Source organism: Rhincodon typus, chromosome 1, assembly GCF_021869965.1.
Source record: "Rhincodon typus isolate 14 chromosome 1, sRhiTyp1.1, whole genome shotgun sequence".
NCBI lineage: Eukaryota > Metazoa > Chordata > Chondrichthyes > Orectolobiformes > Rhincodontidae > Rhincodon > Rhincodon typus.
Genome location: NC_063332.1, coordinates 67516529 through 67529368, shown reverse-complemented (window position 1 = coordinate 67529368; position 12840 = coordinate 67516529). Strand labels below are relative to the sequence as shown.

General features: G+C 41.6%; 1 protein-coding gene across 1 annotated transcript in view; it reads right to left on the bottom strand.

The window, feature by feature from the left end:
- The window catches only part of LOC109916598 (protein FAM149A-like), a 102054-nt gene that overhangs the window by 41522 nt on the left and 47692 nt on the right, over positions 1 to 12840 (bottom strand). The window contains exons 2-4 of the mRNA XM_048603506.1: positions 2760 to 2870; positions 1548 to 1683; positions 345 to 487 (exon numbers count right to left, since the gene is read on the bottom strand). Of these exons, the coding sequence (XP_048459463.1) occupies positions 345 to 487; positions 1548 to 1683; positions 2760 to 2870 (390 nt within the window). The remainder of the gene's footprint in view (positions 1 to 344; positions 488 to 1547; positions 1684 to 2759; positions 2871 to 12840) is intronic.

Below are 12840 nucleotides of genomic sequence, written 5' to 3'. Positions count from 1 at the left end.
CTCATTTCTCAGCAGCTTCAACCTGGCAGGAAAGCCAGAGCTGTTCAGGCACTGTTAAAATTTACATTGGGGCTCAATGATGGCCATGATCTCCAACCTGCTTATTTGAAGGATTCTGTCTGATTCAGATTGGTGTCTTTGAAATTAGGATCAACCGAAAACAGCTAATTAGCTGATAAGGCATGTTAACTGCTCACCTAGGGTGGCTAAGGTTGTACCTTCCATTATTTTATTCTCCCATCTTCCCTATATAAATGGCTATTTTTGATGTATTGCTTCAGTTGATAATGCTGTTAATTGCTATCTAGAGGTAGGTGACATATTTATATTTCTGAAGTACTGACCTGAGCTGGGGTGAACGTTCTGTCCATTCCCGACACTCTGTTCGAATGCTTTCAGTACGACTGCTAACCTTTCCCTCAAATAGCATCTCATCGATTTCCCAGAACAACTGATGCACTGTTCGTGTGTTTGCCTTGTCAAATTCCTGAAACCCAAGCACAACTAGTCATTGCTTGCCAGTGATGTCTCTTAAGAATGTAATTTGTACCGTCTTTGATTGAAGAAGATGAGAACGAGCCAACAGTTATTAGCTAGTGCCAAGTGAATTTATTTGAACTGATTCAATTGAGATTTTAGTTGGCCTCATCCATGAAAATGCAACATCAGAGAGGAAAGGCATATAAATGACCTGGATGTGACCATAGGAGGCATGGTTAGTAAATTTGCAGATGACACCAAAATAGGAGATGTAGTGGACAGCAAAGAAGGTTACCTCAGAATACAACAGGATCTTGATCAGATGGGCCAATGGGCCGAGGAGTGGCAGATGGAGTTGAATTTAGATAAATGTGAGGAGCTGCAATTTGGTAAGGCAAATCAGGGCAGGATTTATACACTTAATGTTCAGGTCCCGGGGAGTGTTGCCAAACAAAGGGACCTCAGAGTGCAGTTTCTTTGTTCCTTGTAAGTGGAGTCCCAGGTAGGCAGATTAGTGAAGGTGGCATTTGGTACTCTTGCCTTTATCGGTCAGTGCATTGAATACAGGAGTTGGCAGGTCATGTTGCGGCTGTACGGGACATTGGTTAGGCCACTTTAGGAATACTGCAATCAATTCTGGTCTCCCCACGATAGGACAGATGTTGTTAAACATGAAAGGGGTTCAGAAAAGATTTATAAGGATGTTGCCAGGGTTGAAGGGTTTGAACAATAGGGAGAGGCTGAATAGGCTGGGGCTATTTTCTTTGTAGCATCAGAAACTGAGGGGTGACCTTATAAAGGTTTATAAAATCAAGAGGGGCATGGATCGGGTGAATAATTAAGGTCATTTCCCTCAAGGTAGCAGAGTCCAAAACTAGAGGGCATAAGATTAAGGTGAGAGGGGAAAGATTTAAAAGGGATCTGAGGGGCAACATTTTCATGCAGACTCCCAACATTCTTGTCAGCTTTCTCTAAAGCCCTAACATTCTTTATGCGCCACAGAAAAATCCCAGTGTCTTTTCTTCCCGTCATAATTCTGAGAATTCCCATCAACCTGCAATACTTACATCATCTCTCCAGGAGTATACTGAACTGCGCTCTGTAGACAGGCTGGTTGTATAACTCTGGATTGCAGACCAGGACTGATTAAGGTCTGTTGGTGTGGTCTGCCCACTTAGTGATTCAGATACGATGGATACATTACTGAAAGGAAAAGAAATGTTACTTTGCATCATACGATAGGAATTTACTCAGCCATTGTAATTTTAGAATGAAAATAGAAATCCTGCATTCCCTGTATTTTCTTAGGAATATCTTCCAATTATGTAGTGACTTTTCCCAACTTCTTCTGTAGCATCAATTTTGTACTCAGTAAGGTCCCACACACAGCAATGAAATAAGTTAACACATCATCTGCTTTTGGTGTTAGCATCAAGATACTTTCCATGCTCTTCTTCAAATAGTGCTACAGGCTGTTTTCTGACAAGATGGCGCTGCAGTTCAAAGTCTCGTCTGAAAGGTAAGTGACATTGGCAGTGCATCACTCAATCCTCAGGCATTTCAGCCCACATTCTGTGAAGTTTCTGCATTGAGGCTTAAGCATATGATCTTGATAACTAGAGTGCCACCACTGAGCCAAAATGTATTTTCAGGCTTTCATATCAGTCTTGTTCTTTAACTGAGTGATCAACTCAGCATTTCACTTCTGTCCAGGAGTTTGGTATCATTTAGAAGTAGGTACTTTTCCGGTCGGTATCAGATCTCCCATGTGATGAAGACTACTGCGGGGAATGGGTTGCTTGAGAGGGGCAGAGGGGGTTTGAAGACAAGGGCAGATGGTGGGTTTTTACTGGATAGCAATTGGAGAGCTATGGGTTCCTCATGCAAGTCCCAGATGAAACAATGAAATACTAGTTGTCTCAGGTACAATTGCTTTCGAGTAGCCCATAATTACTCTATTGACATCCCACCACCAGTGAGCAGAATGCCCCTGGATCAGACCCTTCCCACCCCCACCCTAATGGAGACAGCCATCCTGACACTGGAAATCAGAAGCAGTTATTCCCACCCAACTGTCCCTCCTCCTCCCTCCCATAGGCTTTGACTTATTACTTTGAACAATAGCACAGTAATATCTATAAGAGCCTAGACAGTGCAAATACACCAACAAAACACCTGCTCACACCTCACAACTAAAGTAATTCCCAAGTACATTCATTATTCATAACACTACAGTTTCTTCCTAATTATCACTTCAATAATGCATGGAAACGTTTTACCTGTTGTAACTCTGAATTGCTCCTTGAACATGTTTTGTAAAATTAGCTGGAAGCGAATCACTGGTTTTCTCAACAAAGCGATGACAGTCATCTCCTTTTGATATTCCCTTTCTGTTGAAAATTAAAGAACAAGTAATGAAAGTAATATAATCTACTTCTCGACATTTTTAAAATTCTTTCCTGGGGTGTGGGCATCCCTGGCGAGGTCACCATTCATTGCACCGAAGGTGGTGCTGGTCAGATGCCTCTTGAACCGCTGCTGTCACTGGGGGACACAGGAAGGGTAGGGACCACCCACAGTTCTGCTAGGAAGGGAGTTCCAGGATTTTGACCCAGTGGCACAAAAGGAACTTGATAACTGCAAAAAATAAATGTGTCCTGCTATTGTGTGGCTATTGCAGCAACGTGCTGTTGAAAGATTGTTGGGACAATCTCAGACGTACCAGGACTTGTACTTAACTGCATTATGGGTGGGGAGATGAGATGGGGGAAATGGAGGAAGGAATGGGCACCTGCCAATGCCATTAAAGAAAAGGTCAGACTTCCTAAACTGCAAGATCCCTCTTCTCAATACTCTGTCATGAACAGGCATACCTTTGCTGCAGTTATATCAGCAGTAGGTAGCTGAAAGCAACAGAGATGGAGTCTACCTAGAGGCCCTTTTGAGGATCAATCCCTCACTTCTGAAGATTGGGATGGGTGGGGAAGGTGTAGTGTTTTTTTTTTTGCATTTTAAAGTAGCTCTCAAAGACTGGACTGGTGGGAGCAGCCAGACCAGGCACATCCCCATTACCTGGCCAGCCAGCCCACAGCAAGGTCTCCTGGGAGGAGGAGGCATGCACCATAGATGCACTGTCAAGATGCCCCCTACAAGAGGGGCAGAACATTACCCAGGTTTCTGGAAGACTCTCATTAAACAAAGAACTACAGATCTGGAGATTTTTGTGAAACAAAAACAGAAATTGCTGGCGAAACTCAGCGGGTCTGGCAGCATCTGTGGGAAGAAAGCAGGATCGACTTTTCAAGCCTGGTGACTCTTCATCAGAGCAGTTAGCAGCTGGGAAAAAGTGGTATTTATGCTGAAGACAAAGTGGGGGGGGGGGGTGGACGGGGGAGAAGGACATGAGCAGATAGGTGGAAATGGAGCCCAGAGATAGAGAGACATATAAAAAGTCTAGGTAAACAAGGAGATTAGGGATAGCAGGCCAGGGCAGAAGAGAAGCCAAATAAGTGATGATAAAAGCCAGGAGCAGGACAGAATGGGTGAGCTGTACTGAAAGCAACCCATGTCATAATAGGGCCAGGCGTGGGTGTGAGTAAAAAATATGGAAGGATGGAATCAGGCTCTAAAATTATTGAACTCGATTTTGAGTTCTAGAGGCTGCAAGATCCCCAAGTGGAAATGAGATGTCATTGTTCAAGGCTTGCTGGAGTAGTCCAGCTGGCCCAAGACAGAAATGTTGAGGTGAAAAACAGAGGTATGTTGAAGCGGCAGGCAATAGGACGCTTGGGGTCATTTCTGTGGACAGAATGTAGGTGTTCTCCAAGTCTGTGCTTCATCTTCCCAATGTAGAAGAGACCACATTGTGAACAGCAAATACACTAGGCTAGGTTAAATGAATTGCAGATAAATCGCTATTTCACCTGGAAGGTGTGTCTGAGGTTTTGGATAGCGAGGGGCAAAAACTAAATGGGCAGGTATTACACCTTCTGCAATTGCATGGAAAGGTACCATGGGAGTGTGGGGAGATGTTGGGAATGGAGGAGGCATTGACCAAGTTGTCCTGGGGGGAACAGTCCCTGTAGAAGGCTGACAAGTAAGGGGAGGGGAAGGTCTGATCATGGCATCCCACTGGAGATGGCAGAAATGGCAACTTATCATCCTTTGTGTGCAGAGGCTGGTGGGTTGATAAGTGAATACTGGGGGTCCCTATCGTTGTTGTGGAAAGGAAGGGAAGGAATGAGGGCCAAACGGCTGAGGGCCCTATCAACCATGGCAGCAGGGAATCCTCAACTGAGAAAATGATGGACATTTCTAATGCTTCCCTGAGGAAGGTGGCATCGTCTAAGTCTGTGGATTACTAGTCCACTATGTCATTGCCTCCCCTTGCAGGACAAGATGAATGATTGGCTTACTCAGCCCTCAGCCCCAGATGCCAACCAACAATTTCACATTTTCTATCATTCATCTGAGTATATTTCATCATTCTGTGTGATGTGTTTTGTTGAAGAGGTTGCTACATTTCTCCTCCTGATATATTTTGTATTTATTATTCTATCCAGGCCAGTTCAGATTCTGAATGGACTATCTTCCTGGATGTAGGCTGTAAAATTTAAACCTCATTGTACCAGCAAGAATCGAGGCAGGGTTTCTCTTCACTGGTTGGCCGCTTCTAACCAGTGGTTCCAATATCATGGGCACCTCAAGCCTCTCCACTCTGATACCAGGGATGCATCCTTCACCCAAATACAGCCAAATCTCCACCTCGAAATTTTCAAGGCTATCAACTAACCATAGCTTTGAGCTATGTCAAATAAAAACACATTATATAGTTTCATCAACTTCCTCAGAGATGTTACAACACAGCTCTGGGACTTGAACCCAGGTCTTCTAGCTTAGAGGTGGGGCAATAACACTGCACCACAAGAACACTAGAAAACACACTGTGTTACATCAATGAATGATCACAGCTGGTTTATTCTAAATAGGTAACAACATGACTTGAGATTTCAAGTGGGTTATTTCTAATTGCAATGAAGGCTCATTGAATCAAACTGGTACTGATGATAGTCAGCTGGGTGAGAGACTGACTTTACAAATACCGAGTTATTTATTGACTACACTATGTTGAAAGATTATGCCATATTGTTGATTGGTCAGTAAACTATTTTTTGCCTTTATCAGCAACGTTGTCAGGAATGCCTAAGAGATGACCATTTCTGAAGATCGCTAAAATGTTTTAATATGTTAGAAAGAGATTTTATTAGGCTTGGTGGATAGTCAGAAAATAATGAAACAGGTCAACCTGCAATCAGCCCAAGGCAAACAGTAGGGAAAAGGGCATATTCCAAATGTATCATTTTAACTGATGTCACCAGAAGACTTCATTAAGGAAGTGAAAGAAATATAAGCCTGCGCTCAAGATGAGCCCTGTAAATAAAAACAAACATATCTCCTTACATGAAGAGTATTTTTCTCCAATGCAGCGTATTTTTTGATGGTCCCTACAATCTCTGTTCTTTCGAGTTCAAATTGATCATGCATACCAATGTTCCTTGAAAACAACTGAGTTGTTTAACCCAGTCACACATTAACTTAGTTAACGAAGGGTATGAATTTAATTTCAATTCTGTCCATAGCTTAAAGGAGGCACACACCCAAATACTGAACCCAATGTTGAGTAAATTTGACATTCAATGGAAAATTTCTGGAACAAAGTTATATCCTACAACACAATGGCACAACTTATTGACAATTCGGGAAATAAAAGTAGATCTTTTTGTCTATAGAATGCATATTTAAGTTTGTGGAAGATAACTTTATAGAAATAGAGAGTATTTTTCACCTCTTCTAACAGAACGGATCATCATTATAGAAACTGCACAATTTTCCTTTCCACTGAAATCAGCAGAATCCAGTTGGCAATGTTATTAGCAATCCACTTAGTTAGCAAGTGAAAACCTACTCCATAATCTCACTTTACTCCAGTTTGCTGCAACTATGTCTAGAATGGGGAGTCTTCAAAATTCCACATCACCCAATGTTCATGGTGGTTCAGTTGCTATTAAGCCCTCTGAGTTTAACAAAATAATCACAATCAAAGTTTACACTCAGGACAGAAACTTGAACCCAGAGCCACCTTTTCAGGGTGCAGGGCATTGCTTCTCCAACACACTGTCCCACAGGATCAGCTGTTGTCTTTTGCAACAATATTAGCAAGAAAAATAGTTTACATCACATATTTTCAAAAATAAAATATGTTCTGACTCACAAAACACACAAGTATTCTCCAAAAATGTGACCATCACAATGCTGTAGGGTATTTCTGAAATGTGAAAAGGTTCTATGGAAATGCAAGTTTTTATTTTAAGTAGCAAATGAACAATAACAGCTTGCATTTAAATTGCCCCTTTAATATTACAACTTATTCCCTGGCTCCCACAATCATGATTTTGATTAAAATTATGTTACTGATTAACATAACTTCAGGAGGTATTTTACATGTGCTAGAGGTGTGTTTCCATGGTAACAGATTTGCAATGTGAAGTCAAAGTTGCTTCGGCTCAAAAACTCATTTCACACCATGCCTTCCAAAATTAAGTTGTGCCTTGCCTCTTCTAATATAATACTTCTCCTTTTACTATGGGCTTTGTTTGTACAATTTGTAAGTTTATGCTTAGTGGAATGGCATTTGTTTAATCTTTAACCCATCTATTGCCTGAAACTAAAATGAATTTAATATCACAACACAATACTGAGGAATGATTACATTATACTTTAACTAAAAATGAAACCTATGACAATTATTTTTATACTTCTGGGCATAATACCTTCTTACCTTACAATCAAGGGAGGTAGTGGCATAGACTAGAAATTCAAAGCCCAGACTATTTTTCTGGGGACATGGGTTCAATGGCAGGTAGTGAAATGACTTAGACTAGACTCCGTACAGTGTGGAAACAGCCCAACAAGTCCACACCAACTCTCACAGAATCCCACCCAGACCCATCTCCCATAACTCACTTAATCTACACATCCCTGAACACTATGGGCAATATAGCATGGCCAAACCACCTAACCTGCACATCTCTGGACAAATCTGAACTCAATAAAAATCTGAAATAAAAAGCCAGCCTAACAGTGACCTTGTAACTACTGTTGATTGTTGTAAAAGCTATCTGGTTCATATATGTCCTTCGGGGAAGAAATCTACCATTGGTCTGGCCTACATGTGACTCCAGACCCACAGCAATGTGATTGACTCTTAACTGTCCTCTGGGCAATTAGGGATGGATAATAAATAAAGCGAGTGGCATCCTCATCCCATGAATTAATAAACTAAAACCAAAAGAATTCTAAGCTTCACAGATGCTATCTGACCAGCTGAGTATTTCTAGATCTGATTCCCAGTTTGTGCTGAGTTATCAGATCTCAACCTTAGAACATAGAACATAGAACATAGAACATTACTGCGCAGTACAGGCCCTTCGGCCCTCGATGTTGCGCCGACCTGTGAAACCAATCTGAAGCCCATCTAACCTAAACTATTCCATTATCATCCCAGATAGTTGGAACTGCAATTGCTGGTGAATCCGAGACAACAAGGTGCAGGGCTGGATGAACACAGCAGGCCAAGCAGCATCATAGGAGCAGAGAGGCTGACGTTTCGGGCCTAGACCCTTCATCAGAAATGGGGGAGGGGAAGGGGGAACATTTCTGATGAAAGGTCTAGGCCCGAAACGTCAGCCTCTCTGCTCCTATGATGCTGCTTGGCCTGCTGTATTCATCCAGCCCTGCACCTTGTTGTCTCCCATTATCATCCATATGTTTATCCAATGACCATTTAAATGCCCTTAAAGTTGGCGAGTCAACTATTTTTGCAGGCAAGGCATTCCACGCCCTTACTACTCTCTGAGTAAAGAACCTACCTCTGACATCTGTCCTATATCTATCACCCCTCAATTTAAAGCTATGTCCCCTCGTGCTGGCCATCACCATCAGAGGAAAAAGGCTCCCACTGTCCTTGTTCAAAGGCACCCATTTACATCTATAAGTGTCCAAGGACTGACATTCAACCATGGTTTCTGAGATTTTAATCATCCTGTTCAGGTAGGACTCAAACCCGGACCATAGCTCAGAAGTAAGGAGATTATCTCTACAATACAAGAATCCTAACCATGGTCTCTATCCCTACCACAGATTGACCTTTCAACATTTACATGAACGTTGGGTGAGAAAAGAATCAAGTTTAGTGTAATTTCTTCCACAGCAGAATAGCCTGTTGCCATTCATGCCAAAGGGCTACTGTCACCTGAAATGAGAGGAAGAGATTGTTGGCTAATGGCTTATTGGATGCAAACCGGAGGAAGATTGCTAAGATCAGATGCTGGAAGTTTGTGAAGGGACTTAAAGACAAGGACAAAGAATTAAATTTAAATTTAATTTTAACTTTTGATTTCATGCTTTTTTTAGCTTAGGACGTAGATCCTAAATCAATGCCTGCTTCCACTGAGTGGAACAATGGCAACAGATACATAGGGACATTTCCACCTGCAAATTCCCCACCAAAACACTCACAATCCTGAACTGGAAATATAATCGCCTTTTCTTCACTGTCATTAGATCAAAATCCTAGAAGCTCCTGGACTGCAGTGGTTCAAGAAGGCAGCCCACCACCTTCTCCAGGGCAACTAGGGACGGGCAACAAAGGCTTGCCCAGCCAGCGACGCCCACATCTTTTTAAATCAGTCAACCTTCTCTCAAACTGATGTAAACACGCTATATACGTGTACAACACCAGCTTCAACCAGGAAAAAGAGTAAAGCATAGTTTATCTGCCTGCCTTGCCTGCAAACACTAAATGCTACACTGACACCTCCCTGGATAATCAGTGTAAGGTATGGATTCATGCCTGTATTGCAGTGGTGAGCTTTAGCCATTGAACTTACCCTGGTTGGTTGCCATGCAGCCGTGGAATGGTAAGGTCATGTAAACATCCTAAGTTAATGATTGATATTAACAGGACAAAGTCAATAGGCACCAAATGACACTGGCCTGGAATGTTCCGTAACAATAATGCCAAAATTGTCAATGCTCACTGTTATTATTAGGTAAAGGCAGCAAGTTGTGACATTCACACACGAGCAGTAAAATGTGGAAATAAAGTTCCTGTCAGATGTACCTTGCCCTTCCACAGGATGCATTGTTGCAGTTTTTGCTGATGGAATCAACCTAGAAATCACTGACCTAGCATGAACCTAAGCAAATTACCACACTTCTCTGTAAAGGTAGATTAAAAATGTAAACCTTGCTCAATCAGGAGGGGCTGAGGCTGAGGAGAAGGACAAGGAGTAAAGCAGTCATTTCAATCTCCTCTCAGCCAGGATGCCCATCACTTCATCCGACGATGCTTCCACAGAGGACAACCCTCCTTTTGTTCAAATCACTCTTTGCTATTTCTAAAATGTTACTAATCGACTACCAAACAATTAACCTTTGTGGCATTCTCCACCATCTCTTCCCCTGCAATTTGATGTCCTCAGTTAGCCAGAGCAGTTCTTCTTTCTATTAGACATTCAATGGAACATATATTTACTGAGAATTAGGAAAGATTTCCCCAAATGCGTGTCACTATTCACCTACAATCCTACCTTCCACTTCCCATTTCTTTGGGATTGTTAAGTTTAAGTCACTATATCAGATCAGACTAAGTATTGCACTTCCAAAGAGAACATGAAATACTATTATATTCTGACCACTCTCCACAAGCCGATCCTTTTCTATGACAGCATTAACTTTTCACATTATCAGAACTAAAAAAGCCTGTTCCTGAGCTTGCAGCAGGCTGAGTTTTCATGATAATTGACTTTCCACTGCAGCACTCAAGACATTTGGTTATCTTTGACTGCGCTGCAATAGAAACTGATGCATCAACTCTCAGATGCTTCAGCACAATCTGGTCTGCAAGTGCTGTCATAGAATTAGCCATGCTAGAAAGAATGGGCTCTTAAAGACTTTGCAAAGCACACAGCGACAAGTTGATGCCAAATTCCTCCACATTCCTTGACATACATCAGTCTGCCAATGCAACAAACATTTTATTGTACTTGAATACTGCTGAGAAAAGACATATTTTGTTGAAGCTTTTCAGTTTGCACTCATCTGGACAATTCACAAGATGTAACAATGTAAAGGGAAAACAACATTGAAATCATACGAGAAGAGTGCTGATTGGTTGACACCTTGGTAGAAGTGTTACCGTGGATAAAATGTACCAGTTGTTGACGACGTACATTAAAACCAAACTTTATTTAAATCTTTACCCAGACATGTTGATTTTCAATAGATAAGCCACTGTCCTGAGAAATGAACCAGAGAATGCATATCACCTTTCTTGTTGAGTTAAAACGAATGGTATATGTTCTTTTTGACTAGCTTCCAGTACACACAAATGGGCCACACAGCAAGCCTAACCGACAATCCTAAATTGGTTGTCAAATAAATCTTTGCACACTCAAAATTATTTAGCAAATGTTGTGTAATCATAGATTAACATTTAATGCTGGACACCGTGCTGTCAGTTTTGCAAGTGCAAGCTGGTTGAGTATGGTGAGTAGCTTGCTTATTGCTAACAAGTGAAAGGATGTGCTGTTTCATATGATCCTCCTTGTTCGGGATGGTTGCTTACCCAGCATTATACTGGCACTGAAATTCACATACCACATTATTTATTTGTGTGAAAGCCAGGCTTTCAGAATGTTGATTGCAGATATCTAGCACAGTTCTTCCACTCCTCTATGTTTGATAGCATGTGATTGTTGTTGTCAGGGTTACATTATTATTATTAACATAGTCATCCTGCTTATTTTATATTGACCATCATGGCTATCTGCTCAAATTGTCATCTCAGTAACTGCCCAGATAGCTTCATTGCTCCCTTTGGGAAGAGGGCCTGTCTCTGTTATCCACTCCCTGTCCTAGGACCTCTATTGCTTCAGCAGGAACCTTGAAGCACATCCTTTCACATCATTGTCACTTCTCCTGGAAACCAGTCAGAGATTTCCAGGCACTTGCAATACATGTCTCAATCAAATGTACTTAGTCTTTAAAAGAATCCCTACAGAATCACAGAATCCCTCCAGTGTGGAATCAGGCCATTCGGTCCATCCAGTCGACATCATCCCTCCGAACAGTATCGCACCCAGACACCAACCCTAACCCTATAACCTTGCATTCCCCATGGCTTATCCACCCAGCCTACATATCTCTGGACTGTGGGAGTAAAGTCGAGTACCCAGAGGAAACCTACGCAAACACGAGAAGAACATGCAAACTCTACACAGACAGTCACCCAAAGGTAGAACAGGCGCAGGTTGGCTTTAAGTAGTGCTATACTTGCTGGCTGACATATACAGAAACTTACTGATATGCTTAGTATACTCTCAACTAAATTAGCAGGAACCATAGTTTTTGTCCAGCCCACATAATAAGGAGCAAGCACAGGTTAATAGTGTATCTTGATCTCCCACCCATTATCAGGTATTATTCCACTTTTATCATGAAAATCTGAGCCCAGGACCTTGTGGGGAACTTTCCAGTGAATACCAGGGATCATTCCTTGCTGCTGACCACAAAATCCATTCATACTTTCAAACAAAAAGAAAATCAGAGGATAGATTTTTAGTTTGCCGCTTGGTTGTAAAACTAATGATCCTGATCAATTGCTGGCCTTGAAAATGGCCCATTTTAATTCCTATTGAAGTCAACAGAAATAAAAAGCACAGTTTCTCTGGCAGTCAACTGACCTACTGCATCAGTTTTACCTTTACATTTTTTTCAACAGATAATTATAGACATAAAAATGTCTAAAGTTAATTATAAATCCAACTATTTCATACTTAAGAAGGTTGCTCATGGCAATGCCTAAATTCAAATCCTGCAGAATAAATTTTGAATTCAATGCCAATTTTGCACATCCGTATGATCTTTAAATTATTGTCTGGAAGACGATAAACATTCCATCACTATAGTAAAAAAGAATCCCACCAAATTTCAGCCTTACTTTAATTAAAACAAATGGTGCCTGTTTCAACATAAAAATAAATTAAATTGCAAAGACGTAAATCTGATTGGGATCAATAAACAAGGCAATACAATGAATAGAAATATCTCAATTCATTTGGTATGTCAAAAAAAGGTTTCTTTCTGAGATAGTAGGAACTGCAGATGCTGGTGAATCCGAGACAACAAGGTGCAGGGCTGGATGAACACAGCAGGCCAAGCAGCATCATAGGAGCAGAGAGGCTGACGTTTCGGGCCTAGACCCTTCCCCTCCCCCTTTTCTGATGAAGGGTCTAGGCC